Source organism: Vipera berus (assembly GCF_964194415.1).
Source record: "Vipera berus genome assembly, chromosome: 3".
Lineage (NCBI taxonomy): Eukaryota > Metazoa > Chordata > Lepidosauria > Squamata > Viperidae > Vipera > Vipera berus.
This window is the reverse complement of record NC_138204.1, coordinates 174,194,497-174,222,095: the sequence shown is the minus strand read 5'-3', so window position 1 is coordinate 174,222,095 and position 27,599 is coordinate 174,194,497. Positions and strand designations below refer to the sequence as shown.

At 38.5% G+C, this 27,599-nt stretch overlaps 1 protein-coding gene across 4 annotated transcripts in view; it reads right to left on the bottom strand.

Moving 5' to 3' along the window:
- Nucleotides 1-26,650, bottom strand: part of MAPRE2 (microtubule associated protein RP/EB family member 2) — a 65,296-nt gene extending 38,646 nt beyond the window's left edge. For 2 of the 4 annotated variants that reach the window (XM_081324987.1, XM_081324992.1), the window contains exon 1: nt 2,302-2,578. In XM_081324987.1, the coding sequence (XP_081181113.1) occupies nt 2,302-2,420 (119 nt within the window). In that variant the 5' untranslated portion in view covers nt 2,421-2,578. Of the gene's footprint in view, nt 1-2,301; nt 2,579-14,306; nt 14,369-26,526 lie in introns of those variants that run through there. The other 2 variants (XM_081324988.1, XM_081324989.1) reach the window with 2 other exon arrangements.
- Nucleotides 26,651-27,599: the final 949 nt, after the last annotated feature.

Sequence of the window (27,599 nt, the reverse complement as noted above, 5' to 3'; positions counted from 1 at the left end):
CTGAAACAATTACAATTTCATGGTGGCTGCTAAGAATGCACCCTGGTGAAATATGAACTAAATAATATTTGGCTTTCAGATGCCAATCTGTCATAAATTTGTATTTTGGTGTTTTTGTCTTGTTCATATTTCTCCACTGATGGAAATATGTGAAATGGGTTATCTGTAATCATATAGTTAGCACATGTCAGAAATAAAACACAGCATCCATCAAGTAGTAGCAATTAGAGTGCTGCAAGAACATTTTGCTTCTGTACCATATTTATTTCAAAAAACTTTAAAACATATTGAAGAAGGCAATAAATAAAACACGCCTATTACCTTCTAAACCAAGCACTTTCACGATCCTTTGAAATATATTTGCAGTTGTCTCCAAATAACGTGTTTACATGTTTGCAGTAGTCTAGAGTCTAGACTTTTACAACATAATTTTTTTTCTCAACTAGGCAAAGAAGTCTTTTTCTTTTTAAAAAAATCAGTATATACTGTTAATCAGGTAATAAGTTATTTTCAGTAGTAACATTACAGTATTAAGACTGATATCTTCAATGAAATCTCTGACAATTTATCAACAACCATTAAATGTTCTGTTCTTGATGAGATTAACGTTAGACAGATCAGTTTTTCAATAAAATGTTTATCAAATAAATTTTCCAATAGAAATCTGCACCATGGAATGAATGAAGATAAGAAATAAGAGATTCTAACTTCTCAGTAAGACTTAAACAAAAATAATTCAAATTTTCAGGAATTATCCCACATTTTCAACGTCCAATTAGTGCCACACCTAACAGATGCTATATATAAAACACAAGGGAGAAGTTTAAGCAATTGGTGCTTTTCAAATTAGTCCAGACTGAATGGATGTTAACAATATAAGAAAAAGGACTTGGATTTCACAAATAATTCAGTTTTATATTTTAAAACATGTTTTATGACTTCACCCATTCATGAACAAAATAGGGACTTACAGTTAGATTGATTTTAGCTGAGCTAATGGCATGCAGCAATACTTCTTCAAAGTAATATTCATAGACTAATATTCAACTGATCACATTTTTTCTGATTTTACATTTCACAATGTTGTCAAACATGTTTACAAATTTTCATTTTCAGAAGCTTGCTTCAGAGCATGATATTTTTAAAAAGAGAAAGATTGTAGGTTATGAGGAAGAAACATAAAGATATTGATGCATCCAGTTGTGTTATTCAACCATTCTTACCTTTTCAGAATGCAGGGATAAGCAAAGTCTCAAACATGAGGCTCATTCTCAGCTACACTATTATCCTTACTGAAAATGGAAGCAATCTTAATGAGTCTATCTAGGCTAGGGGAACATGCCAGATATGCTAATGTGTCTAGGGGGAGGGGCAGAAAGAGGGAAACCTCTTACCAAAGGTACATGCCAACAATTATTAAAAATGTTTTATAACTATGGATAAGAAAAGAGCCAACAGCCTCTATCAAAACAAGAAACATAATAACACTTTTTTTAAAGAAAAAAGACAGGGATGTCAATTTATATCCTTAGTGTCTCCTATTCTTTTAGCAGCTACTGTACAGTCCACCTAGTTTCCAAACTCGATATTAAGAGGATTTTTAATATATTCCTGACACTCTGACCTCTACTGTCAAGCTTCCACCAATCAGGGGGTTCCATTTCTTACAAAGCTCCATCAATCTGGTGATTTAACATCACAGACTGCAGCTTAATCTAGAGGATTCCATTTTCCCTCCTGCACACCAAAGCAGTGCAACCATTATATAAGTCTGCTTCTTTCTTCTCTCCCAGCCTCCTCTTCTGCGATCTTCCAAATGCCCGCTTTACACACACACAAAAAAAATGAAAAACACCAGCACTAATACTACAGCCCTTTGATTTCTGTGTGTGCGCGCGTGTGTATACCTACATACAATCACTCACTCCAGAATGCGTATCCTTATTTTCGCTATGCAAATAAAAAGAGAAATAATAGGAAGGGGGGGGGGACAGGAAAATAAAGAAAGGGAAAGCGCCTCTATAAGACAGAAAGAATATTCACGAGATGGTTTTTCGCCGACAATGCAAGCAGCTCATCAAAACTGCTAAACACGCCACACGAGGAGACACGCTAGATTAGAGGTTTTGGTGCCCCGCTGTTTTTATATTATGCAATGTCCTGCAACCCTGCTCTTTTCCACCCGACACTGCAGCAATTCTCCAAGGGGTAAAGGGTGTGTGTGTGTGTCCACGACGCACACGCAGCGCGCACGCCCAAATTCGCACCCCGGGTGGTGGGAGAGAAAAGAGAGCGGGTTACCTGTAGGAACGCTCCCCTCGCACTGTATGTTTCCTGAAAGGGATGATGGTGCCGTTATCCTGGATGATGTCGTTGTTGTTCTCTCCATTTGGGGACAGCGCTTGAGTAGGACCAGGCATTTGAGCGCTCCCAAAAGCAAGCAGCCCAAAACCTGGGTGCCTGGGCGAGGAGAGGCTGGGAACGGGCTGGGCTGCTGCTTTTCCTTCGCTACCGATCTGTCCGTCTCTCTTCGCCGCCGTCTTCTTTCCCCTCCTTTCTGCTCGGTGACGTCAAACAGCCGGGGAGCAGCCCCCGGGCCACGTGACTAGCTCCTCGCCATGGCAACCAGCTAACTCATCAGATCTCCTCGATTCACGCAGGGCTCGAGCGCGGCCGCACCGAGGCAGCCAAACAGGCGCAAGGGGCGGGGCTAACATCTGGCACGTAGAACCCACTCGGCTTGGCGCGCGCCCCCCCCTCCCCCGCTTCCTCTCCGATTTCCCTCCAGCCACGCACTCTGCAAATGCAGCTGCCGATACAAAGAGCCACCTTTAGAAAAAAGGCAGGCATCGAGGGAGACCGGCTGCGCACGTTCTAAAAAGGCATCCCTACCGTACTGTATTCGGCTTAGCCTTTTTTCTTCACGCCTCACCCAGTTCGTAAAATTTTTACAGAAATCATCCTGCTTTTTCAGGTAATTCAACTATACTGGATCGACCGTGACAGAGGACGGAATAGTATAAGCAAAACATGCGATCAACAATAAGAGGTTCTCTTTACTTGTCAATAATCACCCCGGATGAAGCTTGGAAAATGTGCACAGCATGGCAAGTAATTCTCAGTAAAGAAAAGGAGATGGCGCGCTAAAGGCCAGTTTTCTATACAGTTATATTTAAATGGCTATTACACTATTCTCTCTTGCTTTTTCCATTAAGGAGACTCATTTTTAGGCAAAGGACATGATAAAAAAAAGCTCTTCCCACTCCTACTTACGGAGACAAGCAAAGAGGCATTTCCAGTTATCTCCTTTCTCGACAATAATAATAGTCTGTTACAATTGTAACCCTAGCAAACAAAATGAAAAGTCTTTTGTTCATATCTTCATAATCCACTATCATCTCCACCCTGATAATAGCAAATTATCTTTGGCCCCATGACTGAAAGCGGTATCAAAACCACTGTGTAAAAAACTGAGATGGCGTCAATAATCTAAATATTAGAAATGTGGACATAAATCCTAATGTGTTTGTACGGTATAATCTTCACCACTGTCATCCTAAAATCACTTCTCAGACATATATTCTTTTCTTCCTTACTGTGAACAAAAAATTGAGTAAAGCAATGCTGCTGAATTTTTAGAGTGTATTAAAGATCTGACTATAAAGTCTGATTGTGTTGTTAAACATTTTTCATTTGCCTCTTACATACTCTTAGCAGGAAAAAGAGTATATAAAAACTCTTCTTCCTTAAAGGCAGGGCTTTTTTTTCATAGAACGCTCAGAATGGAGCCTTGTAGGGTAGGCAAGGCAGGTTGTATGACATGTGTGAGTTCCGGCACCTTTTTCTTTTACAAAAAAAAGCACTGCTTAAAGGCATTTGAAATCACCTTGAAAAGTTTAAATGTATTTTAAAAACCTCAAGAGTATTCACTAAATCTTTCCGATGGTTTTCTTCCTTCAAAATATGCATGAAGAGGAAGGCAGTTAAAAATGGTTTGTAAAAACCTAACAGATCTTAACAACAATCTTGTTAAGTACCTGAATAACCACACTCCTTTGGTCTCAAGTGTCCCTGGCCTGGCAATTATTTTCATCTACTTACCATAAAGTAATAAACAAAGCTTTGACTTTACAATATTTTAAGCAGGAAGAAGAGAAATATCCACTCAAATTACAGTTTTTTTGAAGAGGATTTTGCAAGATTAATTTAGGTCACTTGAGCAAGTTGGAGAGCTATGGAGCTTTTCTAAGGGATAGGCTTGGAAATTTCAGAAGTAAGGACAAAGTAACAAAAGCTACCTAAGGTGAACTTACATTATATACATGAACTGTTTCAAGGATGATTTGGAAAAAAAAATAAGCTTGACAGATCACAAAGAGCTAGAGTAACAAATTGTGCTAAGCAAAATCCAAATAAATTACACTACAGTTAAAGCAATTTGTAAATTAGTATGAGACAAACAATGGCTGTCTGCCCATTCATAGATTATGTAATAATTTGGCCAAAATGATCCTTGTGCTGATTTTGAAAATCTACATCACATTAACTTGACTATTTGTTTTAACCTAACCTATGTTAATAAGGGACGCGGTGGCTCAGTGGGTTAGGACGCTGAGCTTGTCGATCAGATGGTCGGCAGTTTGGCGGGTCGAATCCCAAGTGCCGCGTAACCGAGTGAGCGCCTGTTACTAGCCCCAGCTTCTGCCAACCTAGCAGTACGAAAGCATGTAAAAATGCAAGTAGAAAAATAGGGACCACTATGGTGGGAAGGTAACAGCGTTCCGTGCGCCTTTGGCGTCTAGTCATGCCAGCCACATGACCATGGAGACGTCCTCGGACAAACGCTGGCTCTTCGGCTTTGAAACGGAGATGAGCACCGGCCCCTAGAGTTGGAAACGACTAGCACGCATGTGCGGAGGAACCTTTACCTTTACCTTTATGTTAATATCAGTCAAGGTAGGTAACATCAGTTAGGGCTAGTACACTGGCTAATACAGTTTTTTTTAAAAAAAGTTTTGGATCTAGATAGAATGAAAGATCATCAAGACATATCAAGTTTATAGTGTGGACTAGAAAATTGAAAAATAGCCTAGAAGAAGACAGTGAGAATCTACTTTTGCATCATTGCCTTTTATTTCCATATCAATTGTGATATGGTTCTAAGGAAGCCTGATTTCAAATGGATTGAGAACAGCTTTGGCGGAAAAGAAATCTAACACAAGCTGAATCAAATCCACTCTGTGTTAATTTTTTCTTCTATTCAAATTGTGTCTGATTCTTGAAGACCACCTGGACAAGTCTCTGCAGTTTCCTTGGCAAGGTTTTTCAGAAATGATTTACCATTGTCTCATTCCTAGGGCTAAGAGAAAGTGACTAGCCCAAGGCCATCCAGTGGACTTTGTGTCTAAGGTGGGACTAGAACTCATATCTCCTGATGCTTTAACCACTACATCAAATTGGCTCTTTAACTATTCAAGAAAATGCAACACACAAATTCATTACATTTCTTAAGAAATATTGACCAACCACAAGATATTCCTCCACATCCATATTTGTTTTTTTAAAGAAACCTTAGAACAGTAGACCATTACATAGGGAATAGTGCCAGTTTTTGGAAATTGGTTGAACTTCTCAATCAAGACAACTGCTACAGTCTATCCATCAATTTTGATAGACTGCAATCCGATAGCTTACTTTCTCATATAAACACTGAACTCATCTTCATTAACAAGTACTCTCTCTATATGCTTTTTCCTCCCTATTTATTATCCACCACTTTTACAGTACTGTATCTTGATTATGGAACAAATAAGAGAAAGGCCATAAATTTTCATATAAGATTCTCAAATTATTTACTACTTCTTGCTTTGATTCTCAAATGCGTAAGTACTGGCTTCTGTCTATTCCAGGATCCTGAAGAAAACTCTCCAAGAATGTCTCTATTTTTATGTAAACACTCAGCTCCTCCCAGTCTTCCTGACTCTATCCTGAATAGGAGCTACAAGGTGATAAAAAGGGAGTTTTTATGTAGCACCTGTGTTTCCCCGAAAATAAGACTGAGTCTTATATTAATTTTTGCTCCAAAAAACCCACTAGGGCTTATTTTTGGGTAATGTCTTATTTTTTTCACAGAAGAGGCAGTGAGTGCACGGGCCTACGGCCACTGCTAACTCAGCCTGAGGAGGGGAAGCAGATGTTGGGACAGACTGGGCAGGCAGCCATCCAGTGCATCTGGCAGACTGGCACCTCTGTCACGAGGGGAGGAGAGGCAGGTGGTGGGGCAGGGGTGGTGCCACGCAGGCCAGATTGTGTGCCTCCCCCCAGGCCTCTGCCACACCATGGTCCCTGCACACTTGGCCCCTGCTGTCCAATCCCACCTGAGCCCTGCCCCGGAGCTGCCCCCACATGCCCTGCACCTGCACACCTTGGGGCCCCGCAGCCAGGCTGGACGTACCCTGCCACCTGCTTCGCTGGCACCCAGGGAGCTCAAGGTCTGGGTCAGGCTCCCTCCGCCCAGGGCAGCCTGTGCTACTGTGAGCAATGTTCAGCTTTGCCACACCCATGCCCAAATAAATGGGCTTATTTTGGGGGTTATATTACGAGCATCGTGAAAAATCATGCTAGGGCTTATTTTCTGGTTGGGTCTTATTTTGGGAAAAACACAGTATTGATACATCTTTGCACATTATTTTACTTGTACTATATTTTATATCTTGAAGGACTCCTCAAAAACACTTTTGCTTTTCAATTTTTCAAACAGTTGCAAGATGCAATTACTCTTTGTTCCCCCAATCCCACTTTTTTAAAAAATTTTGGTAAACCTTTTCTGGTTTTCATGCTCTATGTAATTCCACCTATAACTAATCTAGCTGAAGCAGTTTCATTCTGTTTTTCTGTTTACTTTTACTATAAAAGTTTGTACTTTTCTTGCATTTTCTCTATATATTATTGTCTTGCAGGGCTCCACTAGCTGTCCAGGGCCACGTCCAGTCTATGGGCTGCGGGTTAGACATATACAGTAAATATTTAAGTATCACTATAGATGTTGGATTGTATAAATGTTTTATCTTTATTTGAGAAATGTACTTTTGACACATTCTTGCACCATTAAAAAATAACATGACTGCAAAATGACTTAATGGATACATCTAAAAAAACCTGGAAACTATGCTGAGATAATAGTTCTGGATATTGTAAAATATTTTGAGTTACCTTTTTAAAACTGAAATTTAAATGTCTAATTCATTGAGCCCATTAAGAGAGCAACAAATCCTAAAAATACTGAACATAACATTGTAGCATTACATGTTAAATTTGTTTCCGTTCTGAAAAAAATCAAGTATATTTCCAGGAAGACCTATTCTCAACACCAGCTGTTTTATTCCAACTGTGTTCGGTAAAATTAAGGTGTAGAAAGGAGGAAAAGGCCTACATTTTTTTTCTTTTGCTTTATAGTTACGGTTTTGCCAGTGCTATTTGAGAACAGAGAGAAGAAATAAGTTCCATATGAATAGCAGACTTTTTAGCTTGGTTAACATTCACTGCTTAGAAACAATGCATATATTACATATGTACTTAATTTTACCATCATCACAAGCCGCTACAAATACACTAAATCATTTAGTAGGATTCCATCTCCCACAGCTATAGTTGTACATGCCAGCCCAAAGTTCCACTTCCATTTATGAACCAACGTATATAAGAACACAGAATGAAAGCAGTTAGAATACTGTTTGGTTCTTTAATTACGCCTTTTAAGAAAATTAATAAATAGTAATTTGGGTTTAGGAACTATGCCTAAAGAGAGTGCTTTACATTCACCCTCCCCCCACCAAATGAAAGCGAAGAAAATATTTCTTAGTAAATAGAACGATGCAATGCTTTTTTAAAAAAAAAACAGTAGACTAAATATCTTTAAAACATCTTTTAAAAATATTGGCCCAGTATTTCCCTTTCTTTCTACATAAAACTCATTCCAAGCATTGTTTTAAACTGTTCCACTTGGGTAGTTCTCATCAGAACAGAAGAACCAGATTCAAACAATAAAGCATTAAAATGAAAAAAAAGAATTACTTATATTTTGTTAGCATTTGTTATTCCAGGGAGAACTTTGGTTTGGGAATCTTTACATTAGGTTATTTTGTTTTCCCATTTTTGTGTGTTTTTAAAAATGGCTGAGATTGTCACAGACAAGCATCCTATGCTGTTGCTAAAAAGTTGTCCGTGTAAGAAAAGAGAGAGCACATGCAAATGTGTTTCAATCAGCATACAGTATCTTTCTTGGCTCAAGAGTCTCCTATGTCACAGCCATTTCTTTTCCTTTTACATTAATGATTATCAGATGCTCACATAAATAACAGGGGAAAGGCTCAAAGGACATTTAGTTTGAAAATATTTTGTGAACAACAGTGGCTCTTCTGTTCCTCTAGGCAGTGATCATGTATCCAGATGCAACAGTCCCAAGATTGAATTTGCCAAGAACAAAAAGGAGGATGAACAAATTATCTGCCAAATAATACTGAGAACGCTATTCACAGCTTCCATTCTCTTTCATTGTCTCTCACGCATACTGTTGCAAACATTTTATGAAATGCCTCTCTCCATCTCAATGTGGAGTAATAAACAGAGTGCTAGAATGAGATTGAAACAAATAACTAAAACTCATTAAGTTGATTGGGATGGTTATTATTTCTCACCCTATTAGCGTTGTTAAGAATGTAAAACATTATGTATGATTCTGAGTTTCTTATGAGAAAGATGAGATCATTAAAGCCATTTAAGAAATGTTACTTCAGGAGGATTTAAACATTTCAGTAGCAAGGAGAGAACAGCAAACTCTGCCAGGGATAAAAATTGTGAAAATAACGTTTCATTTCTACTGTGAATGGAGAGTGCAACTTTTCCTATTCTCTTGGGATACAATACTGTCATTTCCTTGTAAATCTTCTCTATTCTTTTACTGACCAAAAGATCCCACAACAAATGTGTCCTCTATATGAAAAGGATTGGCATCAGGACAGAACAAAAGAATCACTTCCTCTGGCAGGATTCCTGCCTTTTGCACACATCAACATTCAATTTGTTGTTTAAATTAGCACTATACTGTGGTAGATCTTATGGTAAGGGTTCTAAAAAGACACAAGCAATAAAAGAGAAAGTGGGAAAGGTAATTTCTGGGTTTTTTTCCAGTGACCCCAGTTTGTTGAGACAGCCGCAAAAGCTGAACTGACTTGAGAGAAGAGAGATCAAGAAGGGATGACTGTCGGTTTTACCTCCTCACAAAACTTCCCTCCACACTTTCACTTCTTATCATCTAATTTAGAACGTTAGCTCTTTGGCTTTATGCAATTTAATTTTAATTTATTTGAAAATGCCCTCTATTTTAAAGCTGCTTTGGGATATTTCCAACTGGTATAGTCTTCAATCCCCCACAAATCAATTTGAAGTTTATCTTTAATCATCTTCATTTCTGCAGCCTCCAAAGAAGGAGAATAGGCAAGGAATAGTATGAGCCAGTCAATTCTCCCTGTTGCTGACCTAAATACACAAAGAAAATAAATTGCCAGCATCCTGCTGCCATCCAGGTTTTCAGTAAATCCTGTGAGCAGCTGTTACAGGAAAAAGCTGCCTTGGTGTAAAAGCACCATCTATTTCGATCAAAATATCTGCAGTTGCCATTATGCTAAAAGAAGGCATGGCAGTTCTTTTGCAAATAAAAGCTTTCAAAGTCGCTTTATCCATCATTGTAAGTTTCCGTGTAGCCTCTGTATGAGGGAGGGAGGAAAGTGAAGGTATGGTTTGCTTCAGCTTAGAGCATGGGTGTCAAACTCGCCACGTCATGTGACGTGTCGCGACGTTTCGTGATTTCTTTTGCATTGCCGGAGCTGGGGTGGGCGCGGCCTCTGTATAATATAACCGGCCCACGGGCCAGCAGTTTGACCCCCCCCCTGGCTTAGAGGATAGGAAGTGATTGAGGCAAGAACTGGGTGCATATTACTTATATAAACTGTTAGGAAAAAACCAGTGCACAGTTTTTGAATCTTTGTTTTTTAATGTGTTTGTAAAATTAAGATAGGATAGGATCTGCTTACTGATAAAGTTACTAATATTTCTTCCTTAGCATAATTCAGCTGCAGTGGCTATTTCACAAAGATCTGTTTGCATCCAGGAAAAACCTATAGAAGAAAAAAACCTCTTTACAAATCCAGTACCACAGAAGAGGAGGATCAACTGCTTTATTCTTTTGGTTTCAGATGAACTAATGCAGCCTTTAATGTCACATGACCTTAAACAAGAATAAAAATAAATGTAGAAGACAGAGTGGAAAGTTTGACATAGTCCATAAAGGCAGTATTTTACAAAGAGTTTTCTTATTTTCTAAATAAGCCTGAAAATGTCAAGCAAACAGTTGAACATACCAGAACATATCAAATGAAAAGTTTCAAAGAAAACTAGATAGTTTAGAATTCAAGAACATCTGAATTCCACAGAAACAAGCTGCCTATTTTAAAAAAAAGCATTAGAAAACATTCTATTAGTTCCTGAAGAACTACAAAATAAGATCAAGCTAGAAATCTTGGTATGATAGACAATACAAAAAAGAAGTTGTAGAAGGCCCTTGAGTTGAAAGATGGAAAAAGATGTGCTTCATATGAAACAGTTGTAGCTTCTGTAATGAATAGTTATTTAACTCCATCTGTAGAACCGCCCATCTCACATAATAATTCTGGGTGGCATATACAGTAACAAGCATACATTAAAAATATTAAATCAATCGATATAAATTAAAAACAAAACAAATAATGGCAGGAAAACAAACAGGGTGCAATCCATTAACTTTCATATAATCAGCTAATAGGCTCCACTCTACCATGGAATCACAAGATAATTAACAGAGCCAGGTTTTTAAGGCCTTCTGGAAGGCCAGTATACTATATACTAATACTATTAACATTGTTAACTAATCCTCTAACAATATGATTCACTATCTCTTTGGGTTTTTCTCTGCTTGTACCTTTTGATTGCACAAACAAGCTCTTGCAACTTATTGGTTCTGCTGTGCTCCATGACAATGCCTTCATCTTGTTCCCAGCTCATGAATGAGACAGGGTTAACTAATCTTTAACAATACTAGTACTTCAGTACCATTTCCCTTCTTATTTCAATACTTTTTTAAAAGTATGGAATCACTCCTGGGCAATATCATTGCCCAGTACTGAAATAAAGGAACTTCATGATAATTAGCATTTTAAAAATAAATATTCTGTTGCAACATGGTTGCTGAATTTAGAGTAGGAGAGAAATGTATTTCAAACATAATTTTAAAAATCAAAAATGAATTTAATGTATTAATCATGATTAGAATTCATGAAATTCAGCTTTTAAGTTTAAACACAATAGTTCTTCCTAGTTTACATTATTACTTGAATTATTCAAGCTGTGCAGATAAGTCTATGTTTTATTTTTAAAAATGAGACTTATTATTAGTCAGATAGCATATTTTCCAGGCAATAATTTCTGATTATAGAAAGAGGCAAAGCCAAAATAGTAAACTTCAGGTTATTTTAAAGCAGGGCCCTAAGAAGGCTCTGAATTTATCTTATCTTACTAGAATAGAAGAATAATTTTATTGTCACTTTGAATGTACACTAATTGGCGTACATTAAAATGAAATTTTGTCGCATAAAGCTCTGAAAAGGGTCACCACCATATACACTACATAAATATGACAAAAATAAATAAATACAGAATTATGCATATACCCATATATTATATGACATAGAGAAACAACAGTCTAGTTTGGATTATATATACATGTGCATGGCAAGAAAAATGAATCTTGTGAGTTTACCAGACGGCATACGGAACAAAGCTATTACAGAATTGAGTAGTCCTACTAGAAATTGGGTAGAATTGGGTAGTACTACTACCACACATGTACTGGAGCCTTAAATAAACATTCAAATAAACTTTTATTTATCATTTTCATCAAGGGAAAATATCTACATATCTCTCCAAGTTTTTAACTAAGAAGAAAGACCTGTAATTAAAATATCTCCACTTGATCATGGCACTTTGCAATTACTTTAGGAGTGACTCAAATCAGATGTTTGCACACATGATATTAATATTACTGTTAATAAGCATCATAATGTGAGAAATGGGTATACAGTAAATTCCATTTATACATCCATAAATGTTTAATGTGTAACTTAGTTAAACACTAATAAGTTCAAAGATCAGCCTGCCAATTGAAAATATTGTAGCTGTGCTATTTTCTGATGGCAAAAATAATCAGAAGTCTGGTAATACTTTTCATGATTACAGGTAATCCTCGATTTACAAACATTTGTTTACTGTGTTTCCCCGAAAATAAAACCTATCCCCAAAATAAGCCCTAGCTTGATTTTTACATATGCGCCCAATATAAGCCCTAGCTCAAAATAAGCCCTAATTAAGACCCAACCCACTCCATTGCACCTGATTGCATGAGGTGAGGCAAGGAACACGGGTAACAATCAAGCTAGGACGGGGATGGGGGAGTGGAGCTGCCCCATGTGCCCCACACCCACTCACCTTAGGACAGTTGCAGCCAGAACTCCCATGCTCCGACACCTGCCTTGCCTCACAGGTCCACTTCTTCTGTGGCCGCTTGCCGCCACTTGCATGCATCGCCCTCAGCCTCCGTTTTGCGGTCAGAGACCTTCTGGAAAGGCCTCTGCAGCTGAGAAATGAGCTTCGGATTGATGTGCACGGTGGCCCTGGGCCTCTGCTTTGCTGTCAGAGGCCTTTCCAGAAGGCCTCTGATGGCAAAACAGAAGCCAGGGGGCACCACGCATGAGCGGCAGTGAGCGGCCACAGAAGTAGTAGGCTGGCAAGGCAAGGCAGGTGTTGGGGTGTGGGAGGCCTAGCTGTGGCAGTCCTAAGGTAAGTGGGTAAGACATCTGCCGAAAATAAGACCTGGTGCCTCTTTTGGAGACAAGAAATATAAGACCGGGTCTTATTTTCAGGGAAACACAGGTAGTGACCATTTGAAGTTACAATGGCACTAACCATTGTATGACCTTTTTTTATGCTTACAATTGTTGCAGTATCCCCATGGTCAAGTGATCAAAATTTGGACACTTGGCAACTGGCATGTATTTATGACAATTGCAGCGTGCCAGGTCATGTGATCATCTTTTGCAACTTTTTGACAAGCAAAGTCAATGGGAAAGCCAGATTCATTTAACAACCATGATACTAACTAAACAATTGGAGTGATTCACTTAGTAATTGTGGAAAGAAAGGTCATAAAATGGAGCAAAACTCACTTAACAAGTCTTTCTTAGCAAGAGAAATTTTGGGCTGAATTGTGGTCATAAGTTGAGGAGTACCTATAGTAGATTTCATTAAAAAGATATAAGCGTCTGTGAACTGCAGCTGACTTCATCAGATGAGACTAGCTAATCTGTGCAACTGATAAAATGAACTGCAGCTCACAAAAGCTTATGCTTTTTTAAATAAAATCTGACAGTGGGAAAAGATACTATGCCAGACTCTTGATTTCTTACCAATTGCAGAAAAATGTATTATATTTAAAATCTCAGAAATAAAAACTGATTATGAGAAAAAAATCATTAAATGCATCAGCAAAGCCAAATCCTGTCTGAAAGGTGCTAAGAAAGAATTTTTTTTACATATTTACAGGGGATTATAAACCTGCTTCATTAAAAATTAAACATTTATCTCTATTAATTGATTTCAATAAAACAGAATAATTATTGTAATAATTATTGTTCATTTGCTTGAATACTTCAGTGTTTACAATAGTTTAAAGGCTGGATGTTTGTTGTGTTCTATGTTAAACTGAAAGTATTTGTAATAGACTTTTTCAAGCCCCAAATAAGATCTTACTATTTCTATAGCAACACCAAGAATCTCTGACTGAAGAATAACTTTTTCAGAAGCTTTCTAGACATTGCCACCTTGTGGATATAGCTGTATATCACTTCTTATGCAGCTTATTGGATATTTAATTGCTGTAATGCAGTTGTTATTAAATGGGGTAGTTTAAACTGATGTTATATTTTTCCAATATCTTATATTTAATAGTTAAATCATTATAAATTTATTATAGTACTGAACTGTTTTATTGATTGTGTAGCTATATAAGCATCAACATTGATTGTAATATTGATGTTGTGGGATAATTGTTTTATACATTTGGTCAAGTACTTTAGACTTCATATCAAGAGCACAATGTGTACAAATGTGACATTTAATTTATTGCCTGCAAACTAATGCAACAAGTATTGAGAACTTACTTTGTATATTCATCCACTTGTACTGTCTGCTTAGATGAACTCTTTCTTGTAGTAGTTTGATACTATAAAAGAAAATATTGCAATTTTTAGTTTAACACAAAATATAAAAAAATATTCAGTACATTGCCTTTGTATATCCTGATTGACATCAATTTAAACTTGTTTTAGAATCCTCTTATCTGAGTAAGATATCTGAAAATTTGAACAAAGCATCACTTTTTCATGCCCATGAGCAGACCTCACATCCCTCAGAATAATGAGGATGATGATGCAATTCTTACACTATAGCTAATAGAATCTATTAAATAATATATCTCTAGGGCATATCATTGCATCTGTTTAAATGTTGCATCATGCAATACAAAACTGTCAAACCACCACCACACACAAAGCAGATGCTTCTTTAGAATGTTTTTAGAGATACTAGGACTGCAGTTCCCAGAATTCTCCAATGCTTATGTAGGCTGTGGAATTCTGGTAATTATATCCAAACACCTCTAGGAGGCACCAGGTTGGAAAAGGCTCTCAGGAATTGTAAAACTAACCCCAAACCAAAGAAAAAAACATGCTAACATGCCCTCCCAGAATTAATTCATAACAATACAATGCTGCTAAGAAAATATGTAAATTAACATATGCAGTTATTATTATCGTTGTTGGGATGGCCAAGCTCTATTGTAGTCTTTGAGGGACTGTAAGTTCTTATATGCAATAGAAGTTGCATTTGAAAGGCTTGTTTAATAATTCTAAATCTCTCCTGTCATATTGTGATAAGCAGAGAGATATATTGAACACAAGGGTTCCATTGATTTCAGTATAAATGCTGCAATATATTTATTTTAGAATTCTACTAAAATAAGAGGATTTCAGAATGTATGCATAAGATCGCAATCTTTGGACCCAAACCAAATACTATTAAGTTTTTATTGATATGCAGATTAATTTAAAAGTGTGTTTAGCTATTTAATACAGACCTTGAGGACAAGCCAGAATTCAACCTAATGTACTAGGGGAGAGTTGACTGTTAGCAAAGTAATCACCAGTAAATAGACAGCACTGCAAATGCTAAATAGTGGGGGAAAACAGAAATAAACAGAATTCTACCAACCACTTGAAACATAAAAAAGTCACTTCCCTCTGTGGAAGACAGAAAAGACCATTACTTTTAATAGTTGTTTCATTTAATAGGACAGACAAATTTATACCCTACCTAGTATTTCTGAATCACATGCACATACACATACAGATACATATACAAAGAGAGAAATATGAAGAACGGTTGCAGGGAACTGGGTATGGCTAGTCCAGAGGGAAAAAAAGGGCTAAGGGTGACATGATAGCAGTATTCCAGTATTTGAGGGGCTGCCACAAAGAAGAGGGGGTCATCTTATTTTCCAAAGCCCCAGAAGACAAGACAAGAAACACTGGATGGAAACTAATCAAGGAGGCAAGCAATCTGGAGAAACTTTCTAATAGCGGGAACTGTTAACCAGTGGAACAACTTGCCTTTAGAAGCTGTGGGTGCTTCATGACTGGAGGTTTTAAAGAAGAGACTGGACAGTCACTAGTCTGAAATAGGGTCTTCTGATTGAGCAGAGGGTTAGACTAGAAGACCTCCAAAGCCCCTTCTAGCTCTATTGATTGATTGATTAAATGAAAGGTACTTCAAAGTATCCCATATAATATTGTATTACACTTCCAAATTGGATTTCTTTACAGGGATCCCTTAGAAAAGAGATGTACATCCTGAGAGTATATATAAAATGTATATTGTAAGTATATATTCCACATATAAAATATGTTTTCATTTTCCACTAGCTAAACCCCTACTTTGAAACTTAAAAGTTACACAACAGCAAGGTAAATCCTCTTTCTCCTATCAGATGCTTTTTGTTTCCACCCAATTGCAGCTCACAACATAGTAAACAAATGTCTCAAAGTTTAAACACAACTGATCCAGTACGTATCAGAAGACAAAAACGTACTGTGTTTATGATGCTACAATGTGTGAATTGATTCATATGTCATAATTAATTTCTAAGGGATCTATTATCTGTACTGAATTGGATTCAGCCAAATTGTTCTTTAAGAATAGTCTCCCATTGTAGACTAGAATGAATCAATTAAAACGTGCCCGCAGAGTGGGAAAAATCATATAGTCATAATACTTACAATATGAAAATAAATTATTTCCATTTTAATATAGATGGAAATAATTGATATATATAATAGAGCAACCTTGAAATACAGCATCCCATTTTATGTATCATTTTATTTGTACACTATTTAATTTGACTCAATCCTTTGTGGCTGCTCTAAGAAAATAGCATTCTATAAGCATTGGGCCTGTCTGGAAGTTTCTGACTAACAAGATACAAATTTCTGACTCATGGTAAAGCAGTTCCTTCTCCTTTTTGATTACAATTTGGAAATTTGTCAAGGGAACTGCAGTTATATTTCACCTGCCTATTCATACAATTGGTGTTTGTTTCAGGATATTATTTGATCTAATATTTCACCACCGGCAAATCCTTGTTCGGGTATGGACATTTTTTTGCCAATGTTCATTTTTCAACACATAGATATGCAGGAAGTGCTAATTTAAAATTAATAGAGTGTTAAGCAAAAATATTTTAGTGATTAATATTCATCTTTGTGAAGCACAAAATCTAAAACAGAAAAACAAGTTCATTGTAACCATAGAAAGAATACATTAAATGAATAGATTTAACTGAAAAATATTTGATGGAAAGCAATAGAGGACAAAACTAAATATATGTAAGAATATAGCCTAAATATATTCTTATATTTATAAGGAGCCTTGGTGGAGCAGTGGGCTAATGCCTCCTTAAGTAACACCAGCTGCCTGCAATTAGTGCAGGTTCGCATCCCACCAGGCTCAAGGTTGACTCAGCCTTCCATCCTTCCGAGGTAGGTAAAATGAGGACCCAGATTGTTGGGGGCAATAAGCTGACTTTGTAATAAGGCCGCTTCGGGGGGGGGGCGGGCGAAAGCCCTAATAAGCAGGCATATACATAGAATGAAGGCTATTGCTAAGCACATTGGTTTGTGCTTAAATTGTAAGCCGCCCTGAGTCTTCGGAGAAGGGCGGGATATAAATGGGATTAAAATAAAAAAAATTAAAAAAATCGTTTGACCAATAAAAGGCTCAAACGGAAAGAATGTGTACATTAAATGAAATGTAATGAAAAGTTGGATACCTCACTGAAAATGAGAGAGATTAGAAATGATTTGTATAATACATTTAATCATCAGCCCAACTCATCTCACAGGGTAGTTGTTGGGAAGGAAATAGGAGGAGGAAGGAATACTAGGAAGAAATGCTACCAGTTGCATTTACATTGTTTTCCCAGGGGATTCTTTCATGTGGTTTCTATGCCAATTGGAACCACCAGAGAGCAAGCAATCATTATGGATCATGTTAACAACCAGGTTGTATTCTCTTTTTCTGCATGACAGATTACAGTTAGGCTCATGAAACCTGCATTTTATTTTATTTAGCAAAACTGCAAGGTGATAAATGGGCCATTTTGAAATTCCAGCATTTATGAGGAAAATCTTGTTACAGACAGCCTAGAAAAGAATCTTAAATTACTGTCAGTCTAGAACTCAGGGGCACCCTTGCAAAGGTCACCAAACCTTGCAGCACCAGAATCCATTTTTTTAAAAAACAAAAACAAAAAAAACAAGATGCATGCATAGTTAAGACGACTATAAAACCTGAATCTAAATAAGCCCAGCTCTCAAATATTTTGGCTCCAATTTTGTATTTGTATTTTGCATTTCTACTCCAGGCCAAAGTTTTTCTCCACGAGCAAGACCACACAGCAGCTGATAGTGATAGGATCACATAGTAGTCAGCTACAATGCTTATATGAGAAAAATATGGCAGCTTTTGCAGATCTCTAGTCATGTTGTGTAGTTTTAATGACAAAAATATTGTGGTGTCTTGGAAATTAAAAAAATACAATGTAGCACAAACATTCATAAACTGCATGTCACTTCCTCAACTTTGTCTTGACAGAAGAAATTATGCAACTAGTTCCATGTACTGTATTTTGGGCCACGAGTGAGAAAGAGAATGGTAAAAAGATCAGAGGAAAATAAGACATAGGAGGTATGTAAGAAATAGTTATTGCAATATAATTGGGCATTCTTGAAAAGTCATTTTGATTTATTTAACACATGCAGCTAGTACACTATAAACCAATTCCTAGTTATATTTAACATAAAACATTTTCCAATAGCTGGTAGCACTTGGCTGACCTTGTATGCATAGTATGAGAGGTATAACGGAGTCAGGGCTGGTTAATATTTGTAAGAGATAGCATAGGAATCCTGGGACTGAAGTTACTCAAAAAAAATATTTAAGGAAAAAGGCAGTGGAAAATCAGTATGAACTTCATCCTTAGCTATGCACCCTCACTAAACGACTGGACTAAGCACTGTCTCTCAGTTCACTCTTATCATGTTGTTGTTGTTAGCTGCGAAGTCGTGTCCGACCCATCGCGACCCTATGGACAACATTCCTCCAGGCCTTCCTGTCCTCTACCATCTTCTGGAGTCCATTTAAGCTCACTCTTATCATACACTCTATTTTATGGTGGTGAAAAAAATGGCAGCATGCTATAAATGCCATTTGGAGCTGCAGGAAGGAAGATGGGATAAAAATTAGTCAAACAAACTTACCAAGAAAGCACTTGGGCATGTTGAGGAGGTAAAGCACACTCACTTTTTCACCCACATTACATTTTACTGATATGACTCTAAGTACCTAATATTCCCGCCAAACTGCCAACCATCTGATCGACAAGCTCAGCGTCCTAACCCACTGAGCCATCCTAATTAAAGATCAACTATCTGCAGTACTCCCGATCTTATTCTACTGGGAGAAGGATGCCTAAAGCAGCATTTCTTATTTTGTTTACTGGATGGAGCACTAATTTTTCTCTTACTCTGCAACCACAAACTATTTATTTTATGTTTACTCATATCAAGGAAATATGATTAAAAGAAGGCAGAAAGTTAGTTTACATTACTTAGGGGTTAATTTCAAAATAGAAGTTAAAATAACCTAAACTACAATGGGAAGAGTATATGTCAGATAAAATAAGGTTAATAGCAAATGCAATTTTTATTTGTGCAATTAAACCGTGTAATTAGAGTGTTAGAAAAACTAACCAGCAAATCAATGATCTGCACTAGCTTCATTTACCATTCCATATGGCCATAAACTTTTCAGATTTATAATCTTTACTATGATTATTATTTTAAGAGGATCACAAGACTCCTCAAATGTTAAAGTAGGCCTGTTTAGAGGAAATATGCTAGTCCCTTTGTTTCCGGTTACCCTAATACACAAGAATCCTTATGAAAAATCCAGCTGCCCTGAACCTTATTAAACTGCAAACAAGAACATTTGACATGCTATTGAAACTTCTCTGGTGTCTCACCTCTTTTCTTCCTTTCAGAATTTCCCACAGTATTTATTCATACTCGGAACTAACATAGACACTTATAACTTTCTCTGCCTATATACATATTCTGCAAGTATCCACTGATAGGTCTTAAGGGATAACAAAGAGATGGAGTAACACTGGATTATCCTTCAACAATATTGTCTTCTGTCCCTGTGCAGAACAGTATTTCCACATTTATCCAATAAGTTGTTTCCCTCCTCTTAAATCTTTCCTCAGTAGCTTTCCTGACTCTAGTCTGATTTATCTATTCTGGATTTATTTCTACTAGAATAGTTCATTCACTTCATAATCAAATCCAGATCTTTCCTACTGTCATTCTCTGCTTAGTTTAAAAATCTACCTGGCAGGCACCCTGTTTCAGTTCTCCATTCTGTAGAATGTCTAGCACACGCTGTTGATGACTTACTAATAATAACTTAACCTTGAACAGCACAAGCAACAGACAGATGGTTGACTGTAAAAATAAAATATTTTTTAACATGCATTTTAACATCAGATTTCTGTATTACTCATGCTGGAAAGAAAAGTACTAACTTAGCCAGAGTTTATAAAGCACAGCAATTTAGAAGAAGAAATGTATTCCAAATCACACCTAGGTGGATTTTTTTGAATATTACTGCTGCAATCTATATGCCTTTCTGGCACTGTACAACAGTAGATCAAACTTCACCTTATCTCCTATTACAAGAGTACTTCACTGAACTTCTGAAATCAAAGCATAAAATGTTACCTGAGTAGGTCTCAGAAAGGGTTTAATTTTGCTTAATCTAATGCCTTATTCCTACCTAATTTACAATTAACATTCCTTTGGAATAGGGTGAGGGGTTGTATTCCTTTTGAATACAAATAGGTAAATCCTTGTTTGCCAAATCATTTCTGCTGTATATTTATTAGACATTTATTCCCTAAATAATTTTGTAAATCATTCTGCTTATAGAGTTGGGGAGTGAATCCTAAAATGCTGTATCTAAAAGCATCAGAAGGAAATCTCCTCCATCTGCAGTTTTTCTGCATCCCATTCTCCCACAAAAATTCTGTCTTAAGAGCCACTGGGGATCTTCTGAAAGGGAGAAATAACAGAATGGAGGACAATACACACCTATTAACTTCACTAGGGCCTGGAGGAACATTGTCCATGGGGCTGCGATGGGTCGGACACAACTTCGCAACTAACAACAACAAAGGTTGCAAATCTCTAGCACTTAACCAAAAGTAAGCCTTATAGCGGGTGTGTGAAACTACCAGCCCGCGAGCTGGATGCGTCATGCCGAAACTGCATCCATCCCAGCTCCAACAATGGGGAAAAAGTCACAATATGTCGTGACACATCACATGACACCCCTGACTTATAGCAATAGCATTTAGGCTTATATACAACCCCATAACGCTTTGCAGCACTCTCTGGGCAGTTTACAATGTAAGCATTATTTACATATTGTCCCAAACAAACTGGAAGAATGGAAGGTTGAATCAACCTTGAGTCCCATCAAGATTGAACTTCAGGCTATGGTCAGAGTTTGCCTGCAATATTGAACTGTAACCATTGCGCCACCAGGACTCCTTAATGAACTCAACAGGAATGTATTCTGGGCAGATACAGTATGTATGTTCCATCTTCCTACACCTCATTCCATATAATTCAGGAATATCCTCAGCCTCCAGAAGGGGTTTCATTGAAAACAGATGATGCAATAGGAAGGGCAGAACTGCAAACATTCTTTCTGTGAATCATTAAATTAACCTTTTTAGGATCTGTAACTGTCTTTTCTGTCTTCTTTAAATTCAAATTTTATCTGAAGCATTCACAACAGCTGAGTTGGTAAATTCAAATCCCACTTTTGAAAGGATTCACTTGATGTTAATTGCTCTATGCTGCTAGTAAAGCTGTTGTGACTAACTGCAATATAAACAAGGGAACAACAGCTATAAAAGTAATACAGAAAAAAGATCCAGAAATGGGATACAGAATACTAAGCAGTTTTTGAATGACTGCATATGTAAAAAAAGTATGCTCCACTTTATGACTTGCATTTCATATAGCAATACTGTTTCCAAAACAAATATGAGAAGTATGGGACATTAAATAGAAATGTCTTGGCATTCCTTTCTCTATATTTCTTTTGCTAATCTACTGGGCTTTTCTCAGTTTGTTTATGCTTTGAAATTAATTCCATATTTCCTCCCTTAAAAACTATTTGCTATATATTTAAAATGAGGTGTGTTAAAAATAGAATATATTTAGTCCCAGCTATAACACTGGGTTATAGAGTTCAGAGTTTTCAAACAAAATCTTCATTTCTTTCAAAATTTATTCTCCTAAATAAATTTATGACTGTTACCCAACCCTACCACGAATAGGGAAAGCATCCCTCCCTCCCAGAGTACCCAATAAGAAAAAAGATAATCATCTCTGATTATAGCAATAGCAATAGCACTTACCGTATTTATCGGCGTATAACACGCACTTTTTCTTTCTGAAAATAGGGGGCAAATGATGTGTGCGTGTTATACGCCGATATAATGTTAATGACCCATAGTAAATACCGCACAGCAGCGCGAAATTTAAGTTTTTTTCCTGAAATTTCCTTTTTAAAATGAGGTGCGTGTTATACGCCTGTGCGTGTTATACGCCGATAAATACGGTATATGCTGCTCCATAGTGCTTTACAGCACTCTCGGAGAGATTTACAATGCCAGCATATTGCCCTCAATGATCTGGGTCCTTATTTTACCATGCTTGGAAGGATGGAAGGCTAAGTCAACCTCAAGCCCTGTCAGGATTCCAGGCTGTGGGCCTAGGCATTTATGAACATTTTGCTGTTTTTACTTATAACATTTAAAAGTGCCTAGGCATATGAAGAGTATACTATACCCATTAGTCTAATTTATTTTCTGCCAGGGCTTTGGGAGTGACTGATGTACTGACATGCTAAATCCTATAAATCAGATATTAAATGTACTTTTAACTCAAGCATACCTGCAGATTATTACAAGAGCAGGAACAGTGTTAATGAAAGCAGAAGCAGAAACTTCAAAACATTTGTTCTGATTCTGCTGGTCAAGTTTGTGGATGAATAACTAGGCAATCGATCTGTTACTCTGATATTTCCTTCCCTAAAAATAGATTATCAGTGAAGAAAATATTAGTAATATTTCCACTCTAAATGCAGAAACTGAAAACAATATACCTCACATTTTAAAAACAAGAATAGAGACAGAGTGTATTTATTTTATTTCTAGCTGCTACAACCATATGACTCAGTTTTGTACATAGCATAAAACACCATAGTATAATTATAACAGGTATAACTGGAGGAACTATATAAACATCCCTGTCAGATTCACAAATAATTGAAACAGTCTTCCACAGAACTCCATCTTAACTTGCTTCTGGAAGGCCAATAATAGGGCCTAATTTAACTTAGCAGAGACAGCCATTCTAGGGTAAGGGGACCATCATGGAAAAACACCTCCTCTTGATCTCTGCCCCGACGTCATTGTGGAAAAGAACACACACATTCCCCTCCATTTTTTTAGATGTATCTACTGATTCTACCTAAAGACAGTCCCAAACATACCTTGGCACCAAGTCAAAAGGAGCACTTTTACATTCAGAAAGTATCTGCAGCCAATGCACCAGCATAAGTGGTTATGGCAGATAACGCCACTTTAATATACAGAATACATTTGGACCAGTTGCATCCAACCTCATGCAGACAGCATTGCAGTAGTCTATCCAAGTAAGGAAGAGAGGGTGAGTTATTGTTGCAAGGTCTTTCAATTCAAGGTGTAGTTATAATGAGTATTGAGTTGGGCAAATGCCCTTCTAGCTACCAGCAATAGCAAATCAGGATACCAAAGCTACGGACCTGCTCCTTCAGATTCAATGTCACTTCTTGTGAAACACCAGAGCCTTGCTGGATGAACTGCAATTCTCTCTTGTTTTGGTTCAACTTCAGCCCATTTCTTTCCATCCAGACCTCAAGGGCACCAAGCACCAGGCAGAATTTCATCTGCATTCTCAGTGCAGCCCACTGTTGGACAGGTGTCTGGAAGATTTGCCACTTTAATGGGAGCTGGAGGAAACAAATTAACTGACACCTATTTTTGAAAAGTTGCAGGCCAATTACAGTAATAAGAACACTGATTCTATAATATATTTGGGAAATAGAAAGCTTATTTTTTTCTGTTTTCAAATCATAGTTAATCTGTTAGGCAGAAAGTAGTGATGTTGCTGTACCTCGAGAAAAGGTCACCTTAAAATAGATATCTCCTGACAAGTAAATCCTTATGCCCCGGAAAACTAAGTATCACCATGCCTACACACACACACACACACACACACACAGAGAGAGAGAGAGAGAGAGAGAGAGAGAGAGAGAGAGAGAGAGAGAGAGAGCTTGCCAAGTTTATTTGTAAATGCATAAACACTCCTACAGAAAGAAATCAGATTATTTTAGATCCTGGATGTAATGGTTTTTACAGACTGCCCTCAACAAATGATCAAGACCAGTTGTCTTCCGGGTGAGATTCAAGGTTTTGGTTATGATCTTCAAGTCCTTACATGGCATGGGTCCGGGGTACCTCGAGGACCACCTGCTGCCGGCGTCAACTCCCCTCCGCCCTGTGCGTTCCCACAGAGAGGGCCTCCTCAGGGTGCCTCCGGTCAGGGAATGTTGACTGGTGGCCCCCAGGGGGAGGGCCTTCTCTGTGGGCGCTCCGGCGCTATGGAACCAACTGCCGGTTGAGCTCCGGATGGCATCGGACCTTCGCTCCTTCCGGCGCGGTCTGAAGACCCACTTATTTGAACTAGCTGGTCTGGCCTGATGGGGAACGTTAGGGTTTTTAATGGGTTTTTTATTGTTATTGTATTTTTTAACCGGGCGCTTGTTTAATTCCTTTTTAATTTTTGTATTGTTATTTATATATGCCCTGTTCACCGCCCTGAGTCCTTCGGGAGAAGGGCGGTATATAAATTTAATAAAAGTAAAAGTAAAGTAAAAAGTAAAATATGTTAAGCCAATTATAGTGCACGTGGAAAATTTCCTGTTCATCTAATTGAACAGCACCCAAACTCCTGTGTCCAGACCCTGCCATCATTGAAACTAAATTGTGACATAAATCAAGGTTCACTAACTTTTCAGATGGACGCACTACTCACACAAATTAAAAAAAATACAAAGGGTCTAAAAACTCTTGCCTATTACAATGCAGAGAACTTGAAAGATTTGGCTATCTAGAGATTTCAGCTACTATATTTTGTTTTTAAAAACTGTTTGGTTTTGCTATATGCACCTAATTGCTAATCTCCAGTTTAACTTACATCGTATTCCATCTACTCTGCACGATGTTTGTGTGTGCAAGTATTTGTCTAAAATTAACAAAACCAGAGAGATATTTGCTCCAACAACAGAGACCTAAGCACAGCACAAATCAAAATTACTCAACTAAGTAATTTTGCAACTGTTCCTGCTTACTTATATGAGTAACTTGGGTCATGTTATTATGCATAAAAAAGTTATCAAAATTTCCTAAACCAGGATGGATTGCTGATTCAGAATGGGGTGTCAGTTCCCCCCCCTTTTGCCATTTTGTATACTAAAAGAACACACTTTTCAGCAGAAAACCAGTACAAGGCCCCACTTCAAACTGCCTGTCACTATCACATTTGTGCTCAAAACAAAGGACAGTTGTTCACCCTGACCCCAAGATTTCCTGAATTAATAGTCTTCTAAAATCCGAATTGGATTGGCTCCCTGACTGAGAAATCCTTATAAAGACATCAGGGCTGCCAAAGGATCGATGGCAGGTTTAGAAAGTGGAATAAATTTTGGAAAAGCCAAGAGTTCAGTAAATTCGATAAGTACAGCTCTATGACAAAATGCCTCAACCACTGCCGTTGCCCACAAGGAGTTAGGCGGAATAACCTTACCTACCTTCGACATTTTTACAGCGCCTAAAATATTTACTCCAGATAAAATGAGCTTTGCATTTGGAGCCCAAGGTTGGTGACATTCCCCTATTTTCAACTCAATCCCAGGGTTCAGAGGTCCAGCCCCATTCACCCAAACCCACCAAGAACTCTCAGCATCCCAACTTAGCCCGGATTTCCAACAACTCGGCTCTATAGTAGCTCTGTCCACTGAGCTATTTTAACTTCAGCCGGCCGGCAACCCGGGGAGGTTCGATCCAACCCACCCCAAGCAGCTTCCTTTGTAGAAGCTTCTTCCGCCGCGGGTAGCAGCAGCCTCATTTTCTCCACAAACAGGGTTGCCCCCCTCCCCCGTGCCTACCTAGGAGTTCCTTCCTACTAAGCAACCTCCTCCCTCCCTCCCTCCCTCGCCGCCAACTCAACTCTTTCTTCCTTCCAACTTCAGGTTTTTCTGGGAATCCCCCGCCCCCACCTCCGGCTCCCCTATCACCAGGAGCGCGCCTACTCCGCGCGGGAAGCCTTCCAAAGAGCCTCAGGGGTGCCAGCGGGGCGACCCCCCGCTCATCCAAACAGCGTCCGGCGCAAGGCTTCCGTTTCCTCGTCTCGGGCTCCGCAAAGCCAACCTGATTCCAGACGGCCAGAGACCGGACGGCTGCTGCTCTTAAGCCGTTTTTTGGGGACGCCTGGGTGACTCTCGAAGACGGGTCCCATTCCGCCCCTCGCTTACTTCCCTGCCCCTTCTTCCAGAAGCGCCAGTCAGCGCCTCCTTCGCCCGCCCGTCACTCACCTGCTCTTTTACCGAGCCGCCGGGCGTGCAGCTCCCCGCGCCGCTGACAGCTCCCTTTTGTTTTCCCCTCCTTCCCCAGCCTCCGCAACGATTGCCGCCGCCGCCGCTGCTGCTGCTGCGCCCGAGTGCCACGTGAGTCAGACGGGCGGGCAAGCTGGGCTGCTCTGGAGATGGGCGGTCCTGGTGCGCAGCAGCCAGCAGCAGCGGCAGAAGCAGCAGCAGGGAGGGAGAGAGAGAGGGGGGGGGGCAATGGCCAGGATCCAACCCGAAGGCGCGGTGCGTCAGGCCTCTGTGGGGCTGCCAGGGAGGCAAAAGAGCTCTGTCACTCCTGCGACTCCCTGAGCAAGCCTTATTGGGCGTTCTCCTGGCTCAGCCAAGGCCTGGGCAGCTGAGGCCACCTTCGGCTGCAGCAAGAGCAAAATACTAAAACCACGTTCTTTTCTGGAGGGGGGAATGACGGTGGGCTTTCATTGCTAAGTCACTGTAGCTTTGAAATGACAACTGGCCGAATCTGGATACGCAGATGGATTCTTATCCCCATACTTTATGGCTGGGATTCCTACTAAAGGAAAATAAATAAAGGTTATTCTTTTATAAATGGTACCAAATGTAACACCAGTGAATTGTATAAAATGTAACACTAAAATGTGGGGCTATCTGCAGTATTTCCTGCTTAGACAGAGAATTCACACTTGGTAATCAACAAAGTTCTTTTGAAATGTTAAAAAGGATACTCACCTCAAGGAGGTGAGTAAAACAAGATAGTGTAGTGACGGATGTAAGGAAGTTGTTACAATAAGTCTTTTGGATGTAAAAGGTCAAAGAGGATCTTTTATAAATGTAAATGACTTCAAAGACTAACTTAAGTTTCTTAGGGGGGCATATATCGAGAAAAGAAAGTATAAATGCCTAGTTTGAAACTTGCTCAGTGCGCTCTTTGAACTCAATCCAACTTGGGAAGGGTCTAAGAGGCCGCGTTTGCAAACGCTTTCTTCTTTATTTTCTTTATTATTTTCAATTTTCTTTTCAATAAATCTTTGCCTTTGTTAACCAGACTTGTCTTTGAGTTGTGA